Below are 22,984 nucleotides of genomic sequence, written 5' to 3'. Positions count from 1 at the left end.
CCTGGAAAGAAAAAGAACTCAGTGAGGTGGTGATCTACTTGTCCAAACTGTACTTCTTTCTTTTTTTAATTTTTAAATTTTTTTGGCCATGTCACATGGCACATGGGATCTTAGTTCCCCAACCAGGGATCGAACCCATGCCCCCTGCAGTGGAAGCGTGGAGGCGTAACCACGGGACTGCCAGGGAAGTCCCCAAACTGTATTTCTTGGAGGAGAAACCAATCTCCAGCGATGGGTGCCATTTCCATGCCCTCTCCTGTTTTTGAAGAGGCTTGAGGATGGCCATCATGGGGCTACAAAGGCCTGGCACATTCTTTCCTTAATAAGAAAGCAAATCCAGAGTATTTTGTGGCTTTACCTCTCACTCAGCCCCCTTTGCTTGGTTGACAGGCCAGAGACAGAGAAGGAAAGAAAAGAGGGAAGGAAATACATGTTTCTTGAGTAACCACACTGCGATAGATAATATCCATGAAACAATATTGTTTTCTCTTCACAACAAACCTCACTGGGTTATGGACTCTTTGGGAAGACTTGAATAGTCTAGAAGGATCCAAATCATCATCTATAATTCCCCTTTTCAATACAAAGCTGGGCTAATGTGAGTGCGAAGTCATATGGGAAACAATCAACTAAATCTCTGTGGAATGTCAATATCCCTAATTCAGCAAGTCATTAATTGCTCTCCAACTTCTCCCCAGAAAACTGGGTTTTCTTTGTGATGAGAAGCCAAGCGTCAGGCTCTTAGGCGGTAACTCCCTAACTCAGCTATAATCTCGTAAAGGTCATTCAGTTTCTGTGCACGGGGATTTATTTTTTTCTTCTTCACCCGAAAGCGAGTTTCAATTGCCCTGCCCCACAAAGCCGTTTCTGGGATTAAGCAAATGATCATTGTTAGGTACCCTTGTCTTTTCCGAGAGATATTATGAACCAATTCTGTCAAATTAGGGATCTGGATTTATCCTCTCCTACAATTAAACCTCAGATGAAACGAGAAACTAACTGCCTTTGAGGTCTCCTCCCTGTCTGACCCGGGCTGCCAAACCCCATTCTGAAGTTGCCACTCCTCTGTTTCCTGGAGCAAAACCTCAGGTCCGTGACCCTTCCCAGCTTCCCCCTCACCTTTGCCGCTCACCCCCAAAACTGGGGAACACACACTTGTCGTCCTTACGTCTGTAAGGAGGAGGAAAGAAAGGTCAAGTCCACACCCAGTGGGACTGAACCTTGAACTTCAGCTCCCACGTGAAGACGAGAGCCTGCGACTCTCCCCGTGTCCAGTGTCCACCACTCACACTGCCACAGCAACAGTCCAAGAGCTGCCACCACACCTTTATTGCATCGCCAGTGAAGAACGGTGAGTAACTTATTTTACAAGGAACGCTCCCCCGTGAGTGGACAATACCCACTTCCAGAACGCAGGGGGTGAACACGGAGTACATCTATTTACAGAGTCTGAGGAGCAAGGGGGTGGGAGAAGAGTCAGTGCTTAGGGCACTGAGCAGAGCTTAGAGCAAGCCAGTGCACACGTTCTCCTGGCAAAGAGAAACTGGGCTTGTCCACGCTGGTGAGGCCTGGAGGGAGATCTCCCGGTGAAGCACAGGGCCGGGAGGTGAGTCTGGGGCCAGTGGTGAGTCTGGGAGTGAATTGGCACTGGGGACCCTGGTTAGGCAGCATCACAGAGGTTAGCAAATTCCGGGTGACTTTTAGCCTCTCCCATCCGGGCATGGAGGGAAGTGTCGGTAAGTTGGCTTCCAGTGTAGATGTGGGTGGGGTGGTCTGAGAGACAGGCCTTTGCTGGTTCGCTCAGATTTGCAGCTCTGCTCTGAGCCAAGCAATTCTCACAGAATCAGCCCACAGTTGGGAGAGTTGGCTTCTGAGGCTGAATGAGCCGGTGTGTGGTCAGATGACCAGAGCCTGAGTCACGTGTAAGATGGCAGGGATGGTTACGAGCCACCCGGAGTGGCCCGAGACTCCCACTCGAGAGAAGTAGCCTAGCTATGGGACAAAGGGAACAACTACAGTGGTGCTGAGAACTGCGGTCCCGTCGGCCCTCGTTAACCCCAGAACAGAAGAATCATGGCTGAAGGCTGCAGGGAGGCGAGGTCTTCCTGTGATGTTCTGTACAGCTTCCTGGGAAGACTCAGGACTCCGCCCACATCCCATGAACTCCCCGCTGGCCCTGCTGACTTGCTGTGTTCATCCCACCCTTCGGGACGTGTTAACTGACATCTTTCCTTCCTTCATAGTCACTGTAAGGGCTAACCCGAGTCTGGGCCCGCGGAATGGAGTAATCCTTTGGGGAGTTCCGATTCTGAAAAGAAAACATTCATATTCTTCAACCCACTCCACTTCCCGGCCATTTCCACAGCACTCTGCGCTCCAGCCTGGGCAGGAGTCTAGCTTTCCTTCCCTTCCTCTAAGCCCTCCCCGGCCCTGCACTCCAGTCTCCTGTCCTAACGCCACGAGGCAGATTACAGGAAAGTAGACCCGCGATCCTTTCTAGGTGGCGTCTAGGGGCCATCAGGGTGGCAACATCATCTATTCCCAAAGCATTCCCAAATGCTCCCGGGGTGCGAACACTGCTGATGAACAAAGAGAAAGAGCTCATTTACCTGCAGCTGGAAATGGGTGGAGTACGGGGCATAGAACGTGTCACCTGTCTCTTCAGCACCTGAAACAGACAATGTGGGTTAGGTAAATGTCAGGGTCCCCTCCTTGACAGCCCCCACCTGTGCTCGCCCCAGTTGAGTCATTTATAAAGCATGATGCCTTATCCCTTTAATTCTCTGTCTCCCTGGTAGATGGTCAGTTTCATGTGGGAGAAGACTGCGTCCTCAAGCGCAGGCACAGAGTCAGCCCAAAACTGGTTGAACAAATGAATAACTAGCCACGTATAATCACTAGGGAAATGCTTTCCAAAACCTCTCCAGAGCCCTTCTCATCCTAGGACCACTCCAAAAGCACATTTGACACCAGTCTTTTCAGACACAGATCTGGCTGGAGGTGTACCTAGAGAGAATCTCACTGGGGATTTACCCACTTCCTTACCTGCCCAACCAGGGCGGGAAAAAGTCATGAGTTTCTTTGTGAAGGGATAGAACCTGTGAGTAATTGTTTTCTATATATTTAGGGGAAATCAGAAGGATTTTTTTTTTTTTCGCCGCACCACGCAGCATGCAGGATGTTAGTTCCCCAACCAGGAATGGAAGCCATGCTCCTTGCAGTGGAAGTACTGAGTCCTAACCACTGGACCACCAGGGAAGTCCAAAATCAGAGGGATTTAAACTCAGGAACAGACGAGTCAACACATACGCTCATCATGAATACGATTTAGGGAATTCGCTGGCAGTCCAGTGGTTAGGACTCTGCGCTTTCACTGTCATGGCCTGGGTTCGATCCCTGGTTGGGGAACTAAGATCCCACATGCCGCAGGGCACGGCTAAATAAATACAATGTAAAGCAATCCATTTATTTCCCACCAAATTTACCTGTTCAGTTTACTCAATAAATACCTAAACACCTTCTGTCTGTAAGATATTGTGAGGAATAGAAGGATTCATCAGAATGATTCCTGCCCTGAGGGTGCCGCTGGAGAGTCCGGAATATATGACAGCTACACAAATAACTACGCAATGAGACAGACTCTGATAAGATCATCTCAAAGGTCTAGAGTTAGGCGGGCGGAGCAAAGACTGAGGGGACTGGGGACTAGGGACTCTGCAAAAGGGCAAGAATAAGGAGGGAGACGTCAGGCAGAGGACAGACGCTCTTTGAGCCCGGATACGCAGGCAGGAAATTGCAGGGACTTGGTTTGTTTGAAGTGAGAGCACAGCTTCAGGGGTGGTGGGTTCGGGCTGTGAAAAGCCTCACCAAGGATTCGGGAAACGCAGTGGATGCTGGGGCTCCAATGAGGCACGCGGGCCGGAAGGGGTGGTGGCCAGAGAAGCATTGTAGGGAGGGGAAGCTGGCAATGGCCAGTAGAATGAAGGGAAACAAGGATTAAAAGAAGGAAGACTAGGGACTTCCCTGGTGGTCCAGTAGGTAAGACTCCAAGCTCCCAATGCAGGGCGCCCAGGTTCCATCCCTGGTCGGGGAACTAGATCCCGCATGCCGCAACTAAAGATCCCGCGTGCCACAATTAAGACCCTGCGCAGCCTAAATAAACTAATTAATTAATAATAAGGGAAGGACGACTAGTTAGGGACCGATAACACAGAGTCCAAGCGTGAGGTGACAGAGTGAGAGTGTCCATTGGGAATGCACAGGAGGAGGTGGGTGGTAAAATATCCCCTCGGCCCTCCCCCTCCCTTCACTCTTCCCAGTGCACAGGAGAGGGACCAGGGCTGCAGAGAGAAACACCGGCAAGCTTTGCACTGAAGGCTTCAAGAGCAAAGAGATTTACTAGCTGGAGCTACGAACCTGGCCTTGGAGGTCCCTCACTCCTGTCCCATACCCACTCCCCTCCCCTGATTAGGCCCAGAGGCTGATGTAAACCCAAGAGATCAAGGCATAGAGGCGTAGGAGCAAAAGCAGTTTCTGGCTATCGGTGCAACCTGGTTGCTCAGGACTCCAGACAAGAGCAAAATTCCCTCCCGTGGGCCACAGACGGGCAATAAAATGTGTCTCTTCAGGCTACATCGAAATCCTCAGTAAATTTACGGAGATTCCCGCTGGTTTATGATAAAAGAGCTTTCTCCCCACTCTGTGCTCTGTGGTCACTGCATGGCTGGGTTTTGTGCATTCAAATCTACAAAGCCTCCACATTTCTGGAAGGATTGCCTAGTTGACATTTATGAAGAACACTATCTCACCCACTTGTCTCTGGGAATTTGTCTAATCATTCTTTTCCCATTCCTTTGCTCCATCTTGTTTTAATGCAGAGAAATCTACATGGTATTGGGTAGAACATACTACATAAAGACCACTAAGGCCAGCTTCTAGTTCTACTTGTCTCTAACTAGCTGGATGATTTTTTCTTTTTTTAATTTTTATTCATTTATTTGTTCATTTTTTGGCTGCGTTGGGTCTTTGTTGCTGCGCACAGCCTTTCTCTAGTTGCGGCAAGCGGGGGCTACTCTTCATTGCGGTGTGCAGACTTATTGCGGTGGCTTCTCTTGTTGTGGAGCACGGGCTCTAGGTGCATGGGCTTCAGTAGTTGTGGCACGTGGGTTCTAGAGCGCAGGCTCAGTAGTTGTGGCTCACGGGCTTAGTTGCTCCGTGGTATGTGGGATCTTCCCAGACCAGGGCTCGAACCCATGTCCCCTGCATTGGCAGGCAGATTCTTAACCACTGCACCACCAGGGAGGTCCCTCTAGCTGGATGATTTTAAGTAAGATCTGAGCTGCGGGGACCTTATCTGTTCTATCGGGAGTATGACCTGATAATCTTGCATGTTCCTTACAGTAATAATATCTTATGATTCTCCCCCATTTTCCCATAAGGGATTCTCCACCCAGCCAGGCTCTGTACCTTGAGTGATTCCCTCTTGAGAATAAGCTGTGTTCTCCACACCATAGCTCTGCTTCATGAGCTGAGGTTTACAGAAAGCATCCTCCACAGGGTAATCCATGGGGTTCCGTTGCTTTGTGAGCAGCTGAAGCTCGGGTGCAACATAAGCCAACAGGAAAACCCAGCCATTGGCCACCAAGGCTGAACTGAGGATGGTGTCATCCCACTCTGGGCCAGGGGTGGGAACCAAGAGCAGGCTGATCCACGTCACCCAGATGGCAATGGAGAGGAGCGTAGCGAGGAAGATGTGGGCCCCGTGCCTCTTCCAGCCAGTGAAGGGTCCCCAAAAGGTGAAAGAGGTTGTGAAGAAGGTCAGCGTCATCAGGAAGAAGACGTAGATGAGCAGCATGACGAAGTCCTCATTGCGCCGAGGCGGAGGAAGCTCAGAGAAGATGTTGACGTTGGTCCTGTTCATGGTGAGGACCACATACTCGATGGCGATGACATCCTGCACCAGGCTGAAGCCCAGGGCCAGGCCCAGCATCGCCAGCATGGAGAGGGGCTGCCTCCCTTGGACCAGCTTCGTCAGGTTGAAGGCGTGAACCAGGAGGCAGGAGAAGCAGAGGGCAAAGAGGATGCCGAAGAGGAAGAAGCGTGTGGGCCCCGTGCTGCCGTCAAGGCTGATGATGAAGGCGAAGGTGAGGCCGAAGATCCCCAGCACAGCCAGGAGAAAGAGGAACTGGGTGGGGAGCACTTTACGCTTGTTGGAGTCCTGCACCTTGCAGATGAAGACCAGGAGGGCGATCATGAAGGCCACCGAGGTCACAGCGCCCACCGCAGCCAAGGCCTCTAAGACGATGCCCCAGGCTGCCTTCCTATCACAGAGCCTGTGGTACCTGGGGTCCAGGCCCAAGCAGCAACCGTCAGGGCGAACTGTGCCCATTCTCGTCCTGCAAGAAAGCAAAGTTGCAGGTGGGGGTGAATCTCCCCACAAACTCAGGCACGGAGGACCAAAAACGATTCGGAAACTATTTTGTATATTTAGCCAGGGTTTTGCCCCTGAACTTACAACGTTAGATCAAGCTACTAGCTGTTCTCCACCTCTCATGGCAAATTCTAAAGGCTGATGAAGGGAAGAAACAATCTCATACCTTCCTCCCCGCAATTTAACTATGTTAATATTTACCCTGAAGCCAGAGGGCCCAGGGCTCTGACAAGGTGTTTCAGAGTCACATCTCAAAAACTACGTCACAAATAACTTGCCAGGGGTCCTGATATGTTTGGCTAGTGTTTCCTTAGGAATTGGTGAACATGGAAATATGTAACCATAAAGTTAACACTTTGGGAAGTCCCTGGCGGTCCAGTGGTTAGCACTCAGTGCTCTCACTGGTGGGGTCCGGGTTGGATCCCTGGTCAGGGAACTAAGATCCCACAAGCAGGGCAGTGTGGCCAAAAAATTTAAAAAGTAAACACTTTAAACATAATTTGTCAGTCTCCAGTTTTTTTTCCACCTTGGGCCCGGCCTCAGATATTATTTGTAAGCATCCCATTCTCTCACGGACAAGAGGAGTTATCTGAATTGTAGATTTCTCTGCAGAAGGCCAGCCTTCCCCTCTCAGCCCCTGGGTCCTCTTCCTCAGCTCTGCTGTCACATATTATTTTCCCTTCTTAATTAAGGTTTGTAAGGATGGCTCTGCTAATCCAGAAAAGCAATGGAAGGGGTCTTCCCCGTCATAGGGTTGGACACGCGTTGCGGCTTGTTGGATCTTAGTTCCCCAGCTAGGGATCGAACCCATGCCCTCGGCAATGAAAGTGTGGAGTCCTAACCACTGGACCGCCAGGGAATTCCCCATAGTGAGCTCTTAATTAGCTACCTGTAAGGAGGGATGGCCCGGATGACACAAAAACGGTGGGTGACCCAACAAAAAATATTCCCAATAGCTAATGCTCATTTTTACTATGAATCAGAAACCCTTCTAATCACTTCTCATATATATATTTATTAGTTTAATTTGATAGCAATCCTATAAGGTAAAAATGATTATCCCTATTTGACAGATGAGGAAACTGAGGCAGGGAGAGATCAAGTTATTTGCCCAACATCACACAGCCAGGAAATGGCAGAGGCAGGATTTGAATCCAGGTTTTATCTGGCTCTAGGTGAGGATCCCTGGTCTTAACTACTATAGGTGCTACCTCTCCAGGGAGTTCTAATGGGCCTTAGAATGCAATCTGAGATATTCCCTCCCCCTTCTTTCCCTCATCAGATGCCCCATAAACCAGCTATTTGTGGTCCTAATTCTACTCTCTTAGTTCAGCCCCACTGAAGGATAGGTGCTCCCAGGTGATAGATGATCCACAAAGCAGGTGATCTACTCACCCACTCAGGGATAATCAGAAATCGACTTGAGGTAGAGCAGCTTACTTCCTATACATCTGTCCTTAATCTCCCAGATCTGCTGCCTTTTTTCCTTCCACAACCTCCATGTCAATTTTAGACCCAGCTGATTTCCCAAACCCCATGAAACCGAATTACTAGGGATTCCGGGCACACGTGGGAAGATGAGTTGGGAAATGGGAAGGGAAAGGAGTTTGTATATTTCCTCAAAATGGATGATTCTTAAATTCCAAAGTCAGTGTCAGATAAGATGTTGAAATTCAGGACCGCTCTGGTTTTAACAGCTTCTCAACAAAACTATAATTTTTTTCTGAATTATATTACTGTTTATAAGTTTCTGTGGCACGATTCTTATTGATTTGTTGTATACTATTTATGCATGTAGTCTTTTTTTTTTTTTTTTTTTTTGCTCTAGCTTTTCTTTGTCTGACAGGATTGCTCACTCAACAGAGAAATCTTTTAAATTGACTAGAAGACAAATATTGCGGGGGTGGGGAGCGGGGGCAGAGTTAAAAGAAGGGAAGGCTCGTTGAGACCCCCTCCATAGAAAAGCACAAGTGAAAGCTCTTGGCCTCTTCTAGTGCCAAATTGGGAGAAAATGTGCATAAAGAAATCAGCAAGAAGAAGACAGCTGGGATTGAGAAGCAGGAAAAAGCAAAAAATATCTAGAGTCCTGCCTCTTTCCTTATAGCAGAAAATATAGCTCAGAATTTCTGCACCACATACCCATAAATGCTTATAAACAAGATTTCTCAGGCCCTTCACAGCACTGTAGGGGTGCTGTGATCAACCCAAGACAAACAAGAAAACCCTCCCCTCCCCTTCCATCCTGTCTCTTCAAAACCAAATCACAAAATATGACACAAATGAACTTATCCATGAAACAGAAACAGACTCACAGACATAAAGAACAGACTTGTGGTTGCCAAGAGGGAGGGGGTGGGGGAGGGATGGATTGGGAGTTTGGGTTAGCTGATGTAAACTATTATATGTAAAATGGATAAAAAAGGTCCTACTGCATAACACAGGGAACTATATTCAATATCCTGTAATAAATCATAATGGAAAAGAATTTTTTAAAAAAAGATCAAGGACTTCCCCAGTGGCACAGCGGTTAAGAATCTGCCTGCCAATGCAGGGGACACAGGTTCGATCCCTGGTCCGGGAAGATCCCACATGCCGCGGAGCAACTAAGCCTGTGTGCCACAACTACTGAGCCTGTGCTCTAGAGCCCACAAGCCACAACTACTGAAACCCGTGTGCCTAGAGCCCGTGGTCCGCAACAAGAGAAGCCCGTGCACTGCAACGAAGACCCAACGCAGTCAAAAATAAATAAATAAATTTATTTAAAAAAAAAAAGATCAAATCACAAGACGGAGCACAGCGAGGTGGGACACATAATGAGCAATTGCTGGCTGACTCTGCAGAGCAAACAAGCATCTTCCTCCGCGTAGACAGAATTCAAACACCTGCTTCCCTTAAAGATGCAAAATCTGGACTTCCCTGGTGTTCCAGTGGGTAAGACTCCACTCTCCCAATGCAGGGGGCCCAGGTTCAATCCCTGGTCGAGGAACTAGATCCCACATGCCACAACTAAGAGCCCACATGCAGCAACTAAGAGCCTACATGCAGCAACTAAGAGTTTCCATGCCGCCAACGAAGATCCCACGTGCTGCAACTAAGACCCGGCTCAGCCAAAATAAATAAATAAATTTTAAAATAATAACAATAAATAAAGATGCAAAATCATCTCTTCAGTTCAATGAGATAGTTGTGTCCCAGCATTGTTTTATTCACATAGCCATTAGGAAAAAATTATACATATGTATATGCCATATAACACATACATACATATATGAATGACTATTATGTAGATGCTAGCATTTTATATGTGTGGTGTGTTCGAATAAAATAAATAACTTAAATAATTGATGGCTTAAATCCATCTTCCATACTTTGTAATGAAATGTGCCTCTCCAAGCTTAACTTTTTTTTTTTTTTTTGGCTGCGCTGGGTGGCATGCAGGATCTTAGTTTCCCGACCAGGGATCGAACCAGTGTACCCTGGAGGGGAAGCACAAAGTCTTAACCACTGGACCTCCAGGGAAGTCCCTGCAAGCTTCACTTTACAATATAGCCATTCATTCAACCAGCACCACTATGTGTCAATCATGTCAATCACTCTTCTAGATGCTCAATGGTAAAGGGGAAAACAGACATCAGACATGATCCTTGCTGTAGAGAAGAAATAGACAGATGGACGTAATCTACCACCACTGCCACGACCTTCCTGTGGCCTTCCCTGGCCAGGGGTCTGTCACCTGCAGTCCACTCCAGGGAAATGACACCCTGGTCATCCCGACCGCATGCAGAGCACAGAGCAAAGAGTGGGTTACGTTCCACCTCCCCAGGGCAGTGCAGAATGAGACACAGGAGGAAAAAGAAAGGCAAATGCACTTCAGATACAGGCAACCCCTGAAATACAAGGCCCCCCAAAGTCTGATACACTTCGCCCTGGGTGGAACCGGACGGGTTGGGGGGGACACGCCCCCTTGTCTATGCTGAGGATGCAGAAGAGGAAGAGCCAGGTCTAATTCAAGGGCAGCGGCACAGGGGAAGGGACCAGGCTCCAGCATTTTCTTTACTCTCCACCTCCCCACCTCACTTCCTCTCAGATTAATCATAAGGGCAGTGTCCAGCTGGAAAGGTATTTCTCTCACCTCCCCGCCCTTCCCTGGAAACTGCTCCTTCCCCACCCCTCAGGGCAGTGCTGTTTGTTGACAGGTAGTTGTTATCATAATTACCTGATAATTATAAAGGACTCTGAACCTGATGACTGTCAGTCTGGAGAGACTGATGAGGTTCTCACCTAAAGGAAGGTTCTGGTGCTGCACAGAGGGATGGCAGGGCAGAGACCTCCTGCTCCCAACTTGGACCTCTAGGCCCTTCCCATCTGCGCAGCTGTGCAGGAAGGGTTTGTGTCTTGGGGCCTCCTGGTGCCCACAGACCAGGGTCCGACACTGTAAGCACGTAAGGTAGGGGGTCCCTGGAGAAAGAGAACGAGGCATGGCTTTCTTGACGTAAGAGAAGCCATTTTTGGCCTAAGTTGTTTTGTGATCTAAGCCTGGTCACAGTGCTTGCCCATGAACAGGTCTCAGAAATTAATGATCTTTTTTTTTTTTTAAGATTTTTTTTTTTTTGATGCGGACCATTTTTTTAAAGTCTTTATTGAATTTGTTACAATAGTGCTTCTGTTTTATGTTTTGTTTTTTTGGCCAGGAGGCATGTGGGATCTTAGCTCCCCGACCAGGTATCAAACCCACACCCACTGCATTGGAAGACGAAGGCTTAACCACTGGACCACCAGGGAAGTCCCAGCAATTAATGATCTTAAGGGAATAAAAGAATGCAGAAATAAGCAACCGTGATCAGGCAAGAGAAGTACCAACAGCAAAGATAATAGATCAGTTGTAAAGACTCCCAGTTCTGCTCAAAGATTAGCCCGAAGCGCTCAACCACCAGATCAACTGGAGTCTAAGGGGTGATAGTGTTGACCTTTTCTGACCATCATGACTTAAGTCAACAAAAGCTTGGACTCTGTCGATGCCCAAGCCCCTTCATGAATATGCATGGACCCTTAGCTTAAAACTTCCCCAATTTTGCCATTTGGAGAGACACTGCTTTGGGAAAGATCCCCAGTGTTCTCCTTACTTGCTACAAGTAATAATAAATCCTTCCTTCTCCTGATCTTTGGCTTGGTTGTGTCTTATGGCTCAACACTCACCAAGAAGTGAATCCAGTTTTCCAAGTAACAACACGAGCAATTGACAGTGGGTATGTAGAGGAGAAGAACCCCACTTCCCCCAATTTCACCTCCACCTCCCACCCCCAATCATGCAAGGGAGATGGAGAAACAGTCCCTGAATTACCTTTAAAACGCTTTTTTTTAAGTAAAAATAGAACTACCATATGACCCAGCAATCCCACTACTGGGCATATACCCTCAGAAAACCACAATTCAAAAAGAGTCATGTACCACAATGTTCATTACAGCACTATTTACAATAGCCAAGACATGGAAGCAACCTAAATGTCCATTGACAGATGAATGGGTAAAGAAGATGTGGCACATATATACAATGGAATATTACTCAGCCATAAAAAGAAACAAAATTGAGTTATTTGTAGTGAGGTGGATAGATTAGAGTCTGTCATAGAGAGTGAAGTAAGTCAGAAGGAGAAAACCAAATAACGTATGCTAACACATATATATGGAATCTAAAAAAAAAAGAAAAAAATGGTAATGAAGAACCTAGGGGCAGGACAGGAATAAAGACGCAGACGTAGAGAATGGACTTGAGGACACGGAGAGGGGGAAGGGTAAGCTGGGACGAAGTGAGAGATTGGCATGGACATATATACACCACCAAACGTAAAATAGATAGCTAGTGGGAAGCAGCTGCATAGCACAGGGAGATCAGCTCGGTGCTTTGTGACCACCTAGAGGGGTGGGATAGGGAGGGTGGGAGGGAGACGCAAGAGGGAGGAGATATGGGGATATATGTATATGTATAGCTGATTCACTTTGTTATACAGCAGAAACTAACACACCATTGTAAAGCAATTATACTCCAATAAAGATGTTTTTAAAAAAAAGAATAAATTTTACCAAGATAAAGATAAAAAAATAAAACATGAAAAGATGTTAAAAAACCCACTTTTTTTAATGTTTGTTTTTATTATAGAAAATTTCAAGCATACTCAAAAATAAAGAGAATAGTATAAAGAAGGCCCATCATTTGGTTTCAAAACTTACCACTATTTGGCCAATTTTCCTTCATCTACATCCCCATCCCACTCACTAGATCATTTTTAATCTAGTGAGAAATCCCAGACATCATTCTATGCATAAATGCTTCAGTATGTATCTCTAAAAGATAAAAACGTTTTTAACTTAACCCCACTTTAAAAATTAACGATGATCCTTTAATATCAAATATCCAGTTAGGGTTCATAGTTCTCAATTCTCTCAAACGTCTTTTTAAAAAACTTCTGAGTAAGTAATTTTTTATCTGAGTGACTAATTTTTTTGGAATAATCCTTCCTAATTCACCTCTCAGCCCTCCTCCACCCCTTCCCCAGCATGACAGCGATTTCGCAACGGGTCTGAAGTGTCCTGAGCACTTTGAATTTTGTCAGAGAGAAATCAAACTCACCAAACGCACTAACAAGCAGGTCTGCACTGAGAAGGCGCTGGGTCACATAGGGAATGGCCCAGATGAGCCACCAGGAAAGTGGCTGGGGGCGAAGGACAGGGTTCTGAGAAGCTGAGGGCTTCTAGCAAGCAGGGTTTGAGGAAGAAAAGGGAAGCATCAGCATTTGGGATCAGAAACCACCAGGAGCTAAAGCGACAGCCTCAGAGAAGAACCTAAGGGCTGGAGCAGGAGAAAATGAAACTGGTGGTCATATGGACATCATAGGACCAGAGTCAGAACCAGATTCTGGTCTGGTTATGTCTGCTCATCACCAGAGTCAAGGGCAGACAGACCTGTGGGAATTCCCTGGTGGTCCAGTGCTTAGGACCCTGCGCCGTCACTGCCGTGGCCCGGGTTCAATCCCTGGTCGAGGAGCTAAGATCCCACGAGTTGCGAGGCACAGCAAAGAGAAAAAAAGGCAGAGAGACCTAGGGTCCAACCAAGAAAGGACTTGCTCCTACAAAGACCAAACGGGGGCAGCCCTGGCCGCGGCTGGGCTCCTGTCTAAGTGACCCCAGGTGTCTTCTGGTAGCATGGGTCCTGAGCAAGCAGCGCCAGTAAGCAGAGGGATTCACTGGCATCCAGTCATTCACTCCCACTCAGTTCCCTGATTGACTAAACCCTGCGCTCTGGAGGGAGATGGTGAGGTTTCAGCGTGTGCCGCCTCTGGCCTGAGACACGAGAAAGGACTTTGAGGCATGAGGGTGAGACCCTCTTCACTTATTACAGCAGCTGAGCCAACTACCGCCGTCCAATAATCCACCAACACCCACAACCAAGACCCTGATAGCCCTCGGCGCTGCCTTAAGCCCTTTACAGGTGAGCCAAGGCATGACAGAAAGGTTTAAAAAAAAAAAAACGAAAGAGGGAGGAAAGGGAGAAGGAAAGGAGAAACAAGAAGAACCAGAAGGCGCGGCTGAGGGGGAGGGGAGGACCGGGAAGGAGGGAGTCGCTGCACTCAATTCCCAGCCCTGTGACTCCGCCCCTTTAGGAAAGAGGGGTTTCAGCGGCCTCTGTGTGCGGACACCATCTCCTGGAACCTCCATCCTCTCCAAAGCGGGGCTGGGTGCTGAACTAGGCGGTCTGAACCCATGTCCATTTCCTCTGTTCATCCCTCTGGGGAACTCCTTGTAGACAATTTCCAAATCACTTTCTTCCTCCCTCTCATCCTCCTTCCTGCCCCATTTCCTGTCATTAAAAGAATATGTGCCGCAAACTCCTAACCAAACCCCAGACCAGGGCTGGAGGTGAGATGGAAGGGTCTGAGTACGGGCTGGGCTCAGGACGCAGGGTGAACGCTCACCTGCCAGACAGAGCCACAGGGGTGCTAGAGCAGGACTGGCCCTAGACTGGCCTTGACACACGGCACTGACTGCGATGCAGGGACAAATGCCAGCATGTGAAGGGTCTCTCAGCTTCTTCTTTGCAACCTCTGAGACTCCTGTTTCCCCAGAGAGGTGGGGAGGCGTCTGGAGTTACTTACGTCCAGACCTAGTAAATTGCCTAGCTGATTGTACGCGGCCCACCCCAGATTAGCTGAGCAGGAATTACCCGCGGCCCTGAATCTTGCCCAGAGCTGATCTTATGTTCCTTCTTATGAGATCTATCTCCTTCTGTCATCTAAAAAGAAGAAGACGATACATGTATAACTGATTCACTTTGCTGTACACCTGAAACTAACACAACATTGTAAATCAACTATACTCCAATAAAAAAATATTTTTAATAAAAATTAATAAAAATAAAAAGAAGAGGACGATACTGACCTCTTAGGACAACTGCCTGGGGAATGATATCAAATAACTCAAGTGTTTGTTAAAGCTGGGCCTTCACACCATCCCAAGCCAGGCAAACTGGCAATTTTCTAGCATTTTAATTTTCTCTCTATTCTTGGAATTGCCACATTCAGTCAGTAGTAATAACAATAGTCACAATATAAGTATGATTAAAACTAATGACAACTACTGTCACGTACTGAGTCCTCTTATGAGCCAGGCTCGATGCTGAGTGTTTATATGTTTTTTTATGTGTGTTCACTCATTTACATGCTTTTACATCTATTTTCATATTTAATATTCCTACAACCCGTTTTATAGGTGCTAAGACTGACTCTTGGAGAGATGAAGTTACACGTCCAGTGTGAATTAGTTAGGAAGAATATCCCTTTATGAGTAGTCTTAATTAGAATTTAATCTTTTGTTTCATCTCTAAATCACTATTATGCTTTCTGAAGCTTTTCTCCCTGACTCCAGCTTCACTCTATTTTTTTTCTTTTGAAATTGAAGTATAGTTGATTTACAATGCTGTGTTAGGTCCTGGTGTACAGCAAAGTGATTCAGTTATACATATGTATATATTCTTTTTCATATTCTTTTCCATTATGGTTTATTACAGGATATTGAATATAGTTCCCTGTGCTATACAATAGGACCTTGTTGTTTATCCATTCTCTGTATAATAGTTTGCATCTGCTAACCCCAAACTCCCAATCCATCCCTCCCTCACACCCCTCCCCTTGGCAACCACAAGTCTGTTCAAGCCTCTCTCTATTTAAACCACATCCAAGAAGTCTCCAAAATAAGCAATCCTGCATTTGGTCAATCTTCCTGCATTTGCTGTGTTAAGTGTACAAATCATGCAGACCCGCAGACAGAAAGTGTGGCCGCTGCCCCTAGGAGCACCAACAGAGTCACACTGACATACAAATACGGGTTGCAGAGTGTGCAGGGACTGCTGAGGGCACACGGAAAACAGTGACCCACTCTACCTAAAGCGGTAAAAAAAAAAAAAGGCTTTAGAGAGGAGACCAGGGGGAAATGAGGCCTGAAAGATGGGCAGGGAATGGTGGGAGATTTTAAGAAGGTAGAACCAAATGGAGCTTAGAAATACAGGCTCGTGGGGAGAGATATCCAGTTTAACTTTGTTAAATCTAAGATGAATTGGGGGGACTTCCCTGGCAGTTCAGTAGTTAAGACTCCACGCTTCCACCACAGGGGGCACGGGTTCGATCCCTGGTCGGGGAACTAAGATCTTTTTTTTTATTGGAGTATAGTTGATTTACAATGTTGGGTTAGTTTCAGGTGTACAGCTAAGTGATTCAGTTATACATATACATATATTCATTCTTTTTTAGATTCTTTTCTCATATAGGTTATCACAGAGTATTGAGTAGAGTTCCCTGTGCTATACAGTAGGTCCTTGTTGGTAATCTGTCTCATATATAGTGGGGTGTGTGTGTGTGTTCATGCCAGATTACGCCCTCTTTTTACAGTGGAGGAAAAAGAGGAACAGAGACATTAAATAACTTGCCCAAGATCACCTGGCTCTTAGAAGTCAGGCTCCTGGGAGTTCCCTGGTGGCCCAGTGGTTAGGACTCAGCACTTTCACCACCATGGCCCGGGTTCAATCCCTGGTCAGGGAACTGAGATCCCGCAAGCCGAGTGGCGCAGCCAAAAACAATTTAAAATAAAAGCCAGGCTCCACAACACCAGATTGTGCTGACCCTGCGTGCTTGAACATGTGAGCCTGAGGCTCAGGAGAGGTTTGGGCTATGAGCACAGATGGGGGGTCACGGGCTCATTGCAGGTATTGGAAGGCTTTGGAGGAGACCAGATCACAGAGGAAGCATGCACGACAGCAAGAGGGCCAAGGACAGAACCCTGGGACACCGTCTCATGGAAGCAGGAGTCAGCAAAGGTTGTTCAAAAGAAATTGCCAGGGTTAGTACGAGAAATAAGCCCGGCTGGTTTCCTAGACGTCAAGGAGCAGTTTCCCAAAGAGTGGTTGATGGAGTTAAATGCTACAAGGGCAGCAAAGAAGAGAAGGCGTGGGAAGGAATCTTTGGGTTTAGCAATTTAAAAGCATATCAAAAGAAAAATAAGGGCTTCCCTGGTGGCACAGTGGTTGAGAATCTGCCTGCCAATGCAGGGGACACGGGTTCGAGCCCTGGTCTGGGAAGATCCCACATGCCGCAGAGCAGCTGGGCCCGTGAGCCACAATTACTGAGCCTGCGCGTCTGGAGCCTGTGCTCCGCAACAAGAGAGGCCGCGATAGTGAGAGGCCCGCACACCGCGATCAAGAGTGGCCCCCGCTTGCCGCAACTAGAGAAAGCCCTCGCACAGAAACGAAGACCCAACACAGCCATAAATAAAATAAATTTAAAAAAGAAAAAAGAAAAATAAATAAATAATTAAAAGCATATCAGCTCCTTTCTGTCTGTTACAACAGATTCAGCCTCAGTGTGAGCTTCAAGGCTTTTCTCCAACTGGTCCTCCCACCCACTTTTTCCTGGTTTCCTAACTCCCCTCCCCACATCTATGCAAGGTAAGCAAAACTTCCAAGAGTATTTTCTATCTGGAAGGGAACTGGGGCTCATCTAAGACCCTCTCTTACAAAGTCGCTCTTTGCCTCATTACATGCATTATTCTCCTTGCCAGAAAGGCCCTTCTCCTCCTAGCCACAATTCATGTACCATGTTTCTTAGAAACTTGACGCAAAACTTACCTCTACCTTGAGGGTTTTTTAATTATTAGTCCCATCTCATTCTAAATTTGTAGATCTCTTCATAGTTTTTAAAATTAAGAATTTCTCGGTGCTCAAGTTTTTCCATATATATGTCATATATTATACATTAATATCAGTGCTAACTCACCTATCAGATAACAAGCTTCTTAAGGAAATAGAGCAAGTCTTCTATTTGTTGGTATCTCCCTATGTGCTCTGCACAGTGGTTGTTGAGCAAATGTTTTGGACTAAAACTGAGCATGAATATAACTCAAAGCAAGTTATTCATTAGCAAGTGTGAGTAATGGGGAGGAAGGATTTGGGGAGCTGAATATGTGCTGATGCTAATCCTTGTATTTTTATCTAGGCTGAGCTCTAAGACGAGGGTGGAGTCCCACAGAAATTTCTCTGCCCTAGGTGAAGGATTAGCTGTAAATGGAAAGTGTCTACAGGGAAATCTCCAGGATCCCCTCTTCTGGGTAAGCCATCCAGATTCTGAGGACATAAAAGTGATGCATCGTGGCAACAGCTTATGAATAACATCTGAATAACATCACTGAGTTGAGTTTCTATGTAGTAACTGGGAGAAAATAAATCATCATTCCACCACAGGCAGATCTAAACAAGTATAACAACAGTGTTCATCCCAATTTATTCACTTTTGGAGGTATTACCATCTTCCCCTGCTCTAAACAATGCATGTGAACTTCAGATAAATTACTGAAATATAAAATAAAATACTGGAAATCCCCTTTTTTAACTTAAGATTTTGAGTGAAACTACTAAATCTCTTAGGCCCAGAATTTTAAGACATAAAATTTCCAGGAAATAGGTGGATAAAGTGAAGGCCTCTACTGGTATACCGCCTCAAAGCTCTCAAAGACACCTTCTTTCAAGTATTTTATTTCAACATATGAAGGTAACATATTTATGTTCCCAAGCTAAACTTATCTCTCCTTACAAGCCTTTATTTCTAAACCCTGAGAATGGTACTACCATACACTCAGTGTATCTAAAAATACAATATAGACTATCTAATGTGGGGGAAGATAGAGAGAGCAGACCACATGGCCAAAAATTAGATGACAATAGCAAGCAACTATTATTACAATAAATGTAAATGGTAATTTTTTATTTTGAAAAGATGAAATTAAACCATATTATACCTGTAAGAACCTCACCTAAAACAATGAGATTCAGAAAAGTTGAAAGTGAAAGAAAGGAAAAAATGAAAATAAGTGCAAAAAAACCCAACAATAACAGATATGTTTATTTAGCAAGTATTATGTATCAGGTACAAAGTTAAATAATAGCTTGCTCAAGGTAAGAAAATTAAGTAAGAGTTGAGTTATTAATATCACACAAAGTTTAGTCAAGACAAAAAGCTATTATATTGACCTAAAAGCTTTCTTTATAATAATTAAGAATACTCCACATTGAAGATACAACCATCATAAACTTTTATGCACTGAATAATACAGCACCAAAATACCTAAAACAAAAGCTACCAGAAATACAAGGAGAAATCCAAAGAAATACTATAGTTACAGAAACTTTAATACTTCTTTATCAGTCTTCAGCAGATGAAATAGAAAAAGCAAATAGTAATATGGTAAATTTTTATAAATGTTCTATGGATCCTTTAATATGCTCTATCTTCATATTTTATTAGATCTCTACTATTAATCATGCCATTCAGATCCTTTATATCTGTGATCAGCAAACATCTTTTGTAAAGCACCAGATAATAAGGAACTTAGGCTTTGCAGGCCATTTGTTTGTAGCTGAGAGCAGTCATAGATGATAAATAGAGAATGAGCATAACTGAGTTCCAATAAAACTTTATTTACAAAAACAGACTGTGGGAAGTGTTTAGCCAGGAATCTAGTTTACCAGCCCTCTCTATATGATTTCTTTTATTGAAGTGGTCATGGAATGTTTACAAAAACAGCGTATTTTAGACCACACCAAAAAAAAAAGTCTGAAATAAGAAATGTACAGGAATGTACATAATGCACAGAAATGTATATAATCTGACCACAGGCAATAAAAATAGGAATATAAGTAGAAACAAAAACACCAAACTACTCAGAAAATTTGAGACTCCTCAAGCAAAATTATTATTCGATTCATTGTTTTTAAAGGCCCTATCGTACCAACATATCATTTCCTGCCCATTTCCTCAGCTCAGTCTGTGGATTTTTAAATAGCAGTGGACCTGAAGACAAACCCCCAGAATGAGAATAAAATCACAGTCAAAACTCTTCTTGGGGCTTCCCTGGTGGCGCAGTGGTTGAGAGTCTGCCTGCCAATGCAGGGGACACGGGTTCAAGCCCTGGTCTGGGAAGATCCCACGTGCCACGGAGCAACTGGGCCCGTGAGCCACAATTACTGAGTCTGCGCGTCTGGAGCCTGTGCTCCGCAACAAGAGAGGCCGTGATAGTGAGAGGCCCGTGCACCGTGATGAAGAGTGGCCCCCGCTTGCCACAACTAGAGAAAGCCCTCACACAGAAACGAAGACCCAACACAGCCATAAAATAAAAAATTAATTAATTAATTAATTTAAAAAAAAAAAAAACTCTTCTTCACGCCCTCTTACCTTCAATTCCCACTAAGGAGTGGAATACAAAGAAGCAGGCTCCAATGAGGACGCCCAAAGAGACACATACAGATAGAGAAGGGCTAGAATCTCAGCCCTGGGAAGGAGCTGGGGGCCTTTCCAAGATCCCTTAGGAGGAACTCAAGGCCCAGCCCAGGCCTCCTCACAGCTACATAGCCTGCAGAGCTGGGGTGAGAAATCAGGCTTCCTGACTCAAGGCTAAGAGCACTTCCCAGGAATGTTAGCTCCTTCTGAGTTCTGCTCATTCCCATCTGCCCTTGGAGCACCCACCTACCTCTCCACACCCCAGAGGAGCCTCTTTCCTGGGTGACACCTCTGCTGACCCTCCTTCCCCCTGCATTTCTTCCCTCTCCTAGGAGAAGCCAGCACACAGACCGGAGGGCGGAGTTCTGACCCCCCATCCTCACCCCTCCCCAGGCCCCTTGTATCTGAAGTGGCTCAAGTATTCCCCTTCAGGAATGAGCCCACAGGCCTGGCTGATTCAACCAAACCCTTCAACAGGTGTGGCGTTTACAAAACCCTCAGAGGCAAAAATCAGTCTGTAAAGAAGTCAGGAATGGAAAGTCCTTCAAATTCCTTGAACCTGAGCTGCCTCCGCTTCCTTCCCCCGTGGATGTTTAAGGGACCATCTTGGACAGTTTGGGCCCATTCCCGAGTCCCATCTGGTTGGTGCCTGAAGGTGGGCTATTACTGGACATTCAAATGGACATTCAACCCAGGGATCCAGAGCAACTCAAGGGACAGCAGAGGAGGGAAAGCTGCAGAGCTGAGGGCCACACTCACGTCAAGAGAAGGGATGGCTTCTAGAATCTACTTCCCAAAATTCAGAAGGGCACATTTGTCGTGGAAGGACAAAATAAATGGACACTTTGTAGTACCTGGGTAAAGTAGCAGTGGTCACCATCTCCTTCTTCCTGCCCACCCAACCAATTCCCTGCCATTCCTCTAAGATCTTCCTCCTTCTTTTCTCTTCCCCTAGACTGACCCCAGAACTGCTCACCTGCCTGGCCGGGATTCCACCTATTCAGTTTGTTCAATGTGTCTGAGCAGAAACTATTTATCCTGATTATCTTTTTGCTCTCTGCCTCTTAGCCTGGGAAGCCCGGGATGGGGGTGTGGGAATCTGAGTTGAATTAAACTACAGGAATTCCTTTCCTGGGATTGTTTTTTGCTCCGAGCCAGCTGTAGTCTATTACCAGGGTTTCTTTCCTCTCGTATCCCCTCTCCCAGCGCCGCTCTCCCCGCCGCGCGTCCCCCCCGGAGGATTTCAATCCCGAGGCCGGACGCGCTCTGTGCGCAGCGCGCCTCACTTACCCTGCTACCTTGGCTTCGGCGAGTGAACTTGGCGCTGCTTCCCACGCACAGAGGCAGCACAGGAGCCCCTCGGTGCTAGCGGAGCCCGCGGGCAGCAATCCCGCCCTCCCGGCGCGGAGCAGTTATAAAGGCGGCTGTCGCCGGAGGGAGGAGGGAGAGAGGGGGTGAGCAGAGGCACGAGGGGCGGGGGAGGGTCAGGGTGGGGTGGAGTAGGGGGAGAGGACACGCCTATTCCAGTTCCACGGCACTGCGTGCTGTTATGAAAATAAAGTCCCCGTGCCAGGGAATGAGCCAAAAGCCGCCTGACGTCAGCGGCACAGTCACCCTTGAAATAGGTGGTGGTGGTGATGGGAGGGGGCACCCAAGGCACCCAACCCGCCCCACCCGGCGCATCAGCAGCTCAGGACGTCCCAGGGCGCGGGGGTAAAGAAAGGAGTCAGAGGGGACTGCTCAGTGTCCGTCCTGCCAGCTGTCACCCCCAGGAGGGAGCCACACCTGCCCTTGCTCCGGGCACTCCCGTGCGCCCAGGACAAGGGCTAGACAGCTCGCAGCGCCTGAGTGATTCCTGGGTCCTGGGACCCCTGGGAAGCTAGGCCCGGGAGAGGAGGAGCTGGCCACCCTCTCGGATCTCTTCAGCCAAGGCAGGTGAAGCCAAGGAAAGCCTCCTCCCTGGGCCCAGAGTCAGCTCTGCAATTCCGCCGGTCAGAGCTCTCCCCAGACGGGCACCGTGAAGGCTGTCCCAGTGCGGAGAGACGGGGAGATGGTTCCCTCTCTACTTTCCTACCTCTCTTAAAGCCTTGACAGTGCAGGTGGAGGAGAATGTGGATGCCAGATAAAATTATGAAATAAAGGAATTTGCCTTTGGTGTCTGGTTTCCCCTCCCTCCGCTGCCCACTCCTTGGCCATGATCAAGCCAATCCCACTGAAACCTGTCTTTATTGACTTGTCAAACAATCCCTGAGAGGCTGCCTCCTGGGTGCTGGCCTCAGGCAAGGCTCTACCCCACTGCCTGGCAGGAGGGCGCTGTGTGCTTTTAAGGTGCTGCTTGGTTAGCACACTGGTCAGCTAACCTGGGATACTATGCATGTAATGAACGGGGAAGGCCTAGGGCTCCCCAGCTTTCTCCTCACGTCTCCTCACACCGCAAGTTTCCAGTCTTTTTAAAGGTGACTTTTTGGAGACAGTGCCTCCACTTTTGTTAGGTTTTTATTTCTCTCTCTCAAGAAACCACAGCCAATGTCCTGAGTCCTGGAACACTTCCCTTGAGGCCTGCAGCTCAGGTCCACGGGCTCCTCTCCCAGGCTCCTAGGCATGCATGTGCGTGTGTGTGTGTGTGTGTCTGTGTGTGTGTGTGTGATTGTCAGGGACTGGGAACGACAGTGCTTTTTAGTGTGTGCCATCTGCTAAATCAGGTCTCCTCTCTTGACCACAGTTTTCTCATCTGTTGAAG

At 46.9% G+C, this 22,984-nt stretch overlaps 1 protein-coding gene and 1 long non-coding RNA gene across 2 annotated transcripts; one reads left to right on the top strand and one right to left on the bottom strand.

Annotated features, from left to right (window-relative positions):
- Positions 1–1,305: 1,305 nt before the first annotated feature.
- GPRC5A (G protein-coupled receptor class C group 5 member A) lies at positions 1,306–21,693 on the bottom strand. Its single transcript, XM_082348864.1, has 4 exons — positions 21,535–21,693; positions 5,467–6,395; positions 2,610–2,668; positions 1,306–2,308 (listed from the first exon to the last, which is right to left on the bottom strand). Exons 2-4 carry the CDS (start codon positions 6,386–6,388, stop codon positions 2,216–2,218), a joined length of 1,074 nt encoding a protein of 357 aa, XP_082204990.1. The 5' UTR covers positions 6,389–6,395; positions 21,535–21,693; the 3' UTR covers positions 1,306–2,215.
- Positions 6,402–20,157, top strand: LOC309608620. The gene is made up of 2 exons (XR_014233010.1): positions 6,402–13,916; positions 17,325–20,157. It is a non-coding gene; the product is annotated as an uncharacterized lncRNA (long non-coding RNA).
- Positions 21,694–22,984: the final 1,291 nt, after the last annotated feature.

Source organism: Balaenoptera borealis (assembly GCF_965194805.1).
Source record: "Balaenoptera borealis genome assembly, chromosome: 13".
NCBI classification, from domain to species: domain Eukaryota; kingdom Metazoa; phylum Chordata; class Mammalia; order Artiodactyla; family Balaenopteridae; genus Balaenoptera; species Balaenoptera borealis.
This window is presented reverse-complemented; position numbering and strand designations above follow the sequence as displayed.

Coding starts and splice junctions, on each gene's coding strand:
- GPRC5A (XM_082348864.1), bottom strand. CDS start 6,388: ATGGGCACAGTTCGCCCTGACGGTTGCTGCTTGGGCCTGGACCCCAGG. Junction 2,669..5,466: donor TCAAGAGGGAATCACTCAAG/GTACAGAGCCTG, acceptor TGTCTGTTTCAG/GTGCTGAAGAGACAGGTGAC. Junction 2,309..2,609: donor CCACCCATTTCCAGCTGCAG/GTAAATGAGCTC, acceptor TTTTCTTTTCAG/AATCGGAACTCCCCAAAGGA.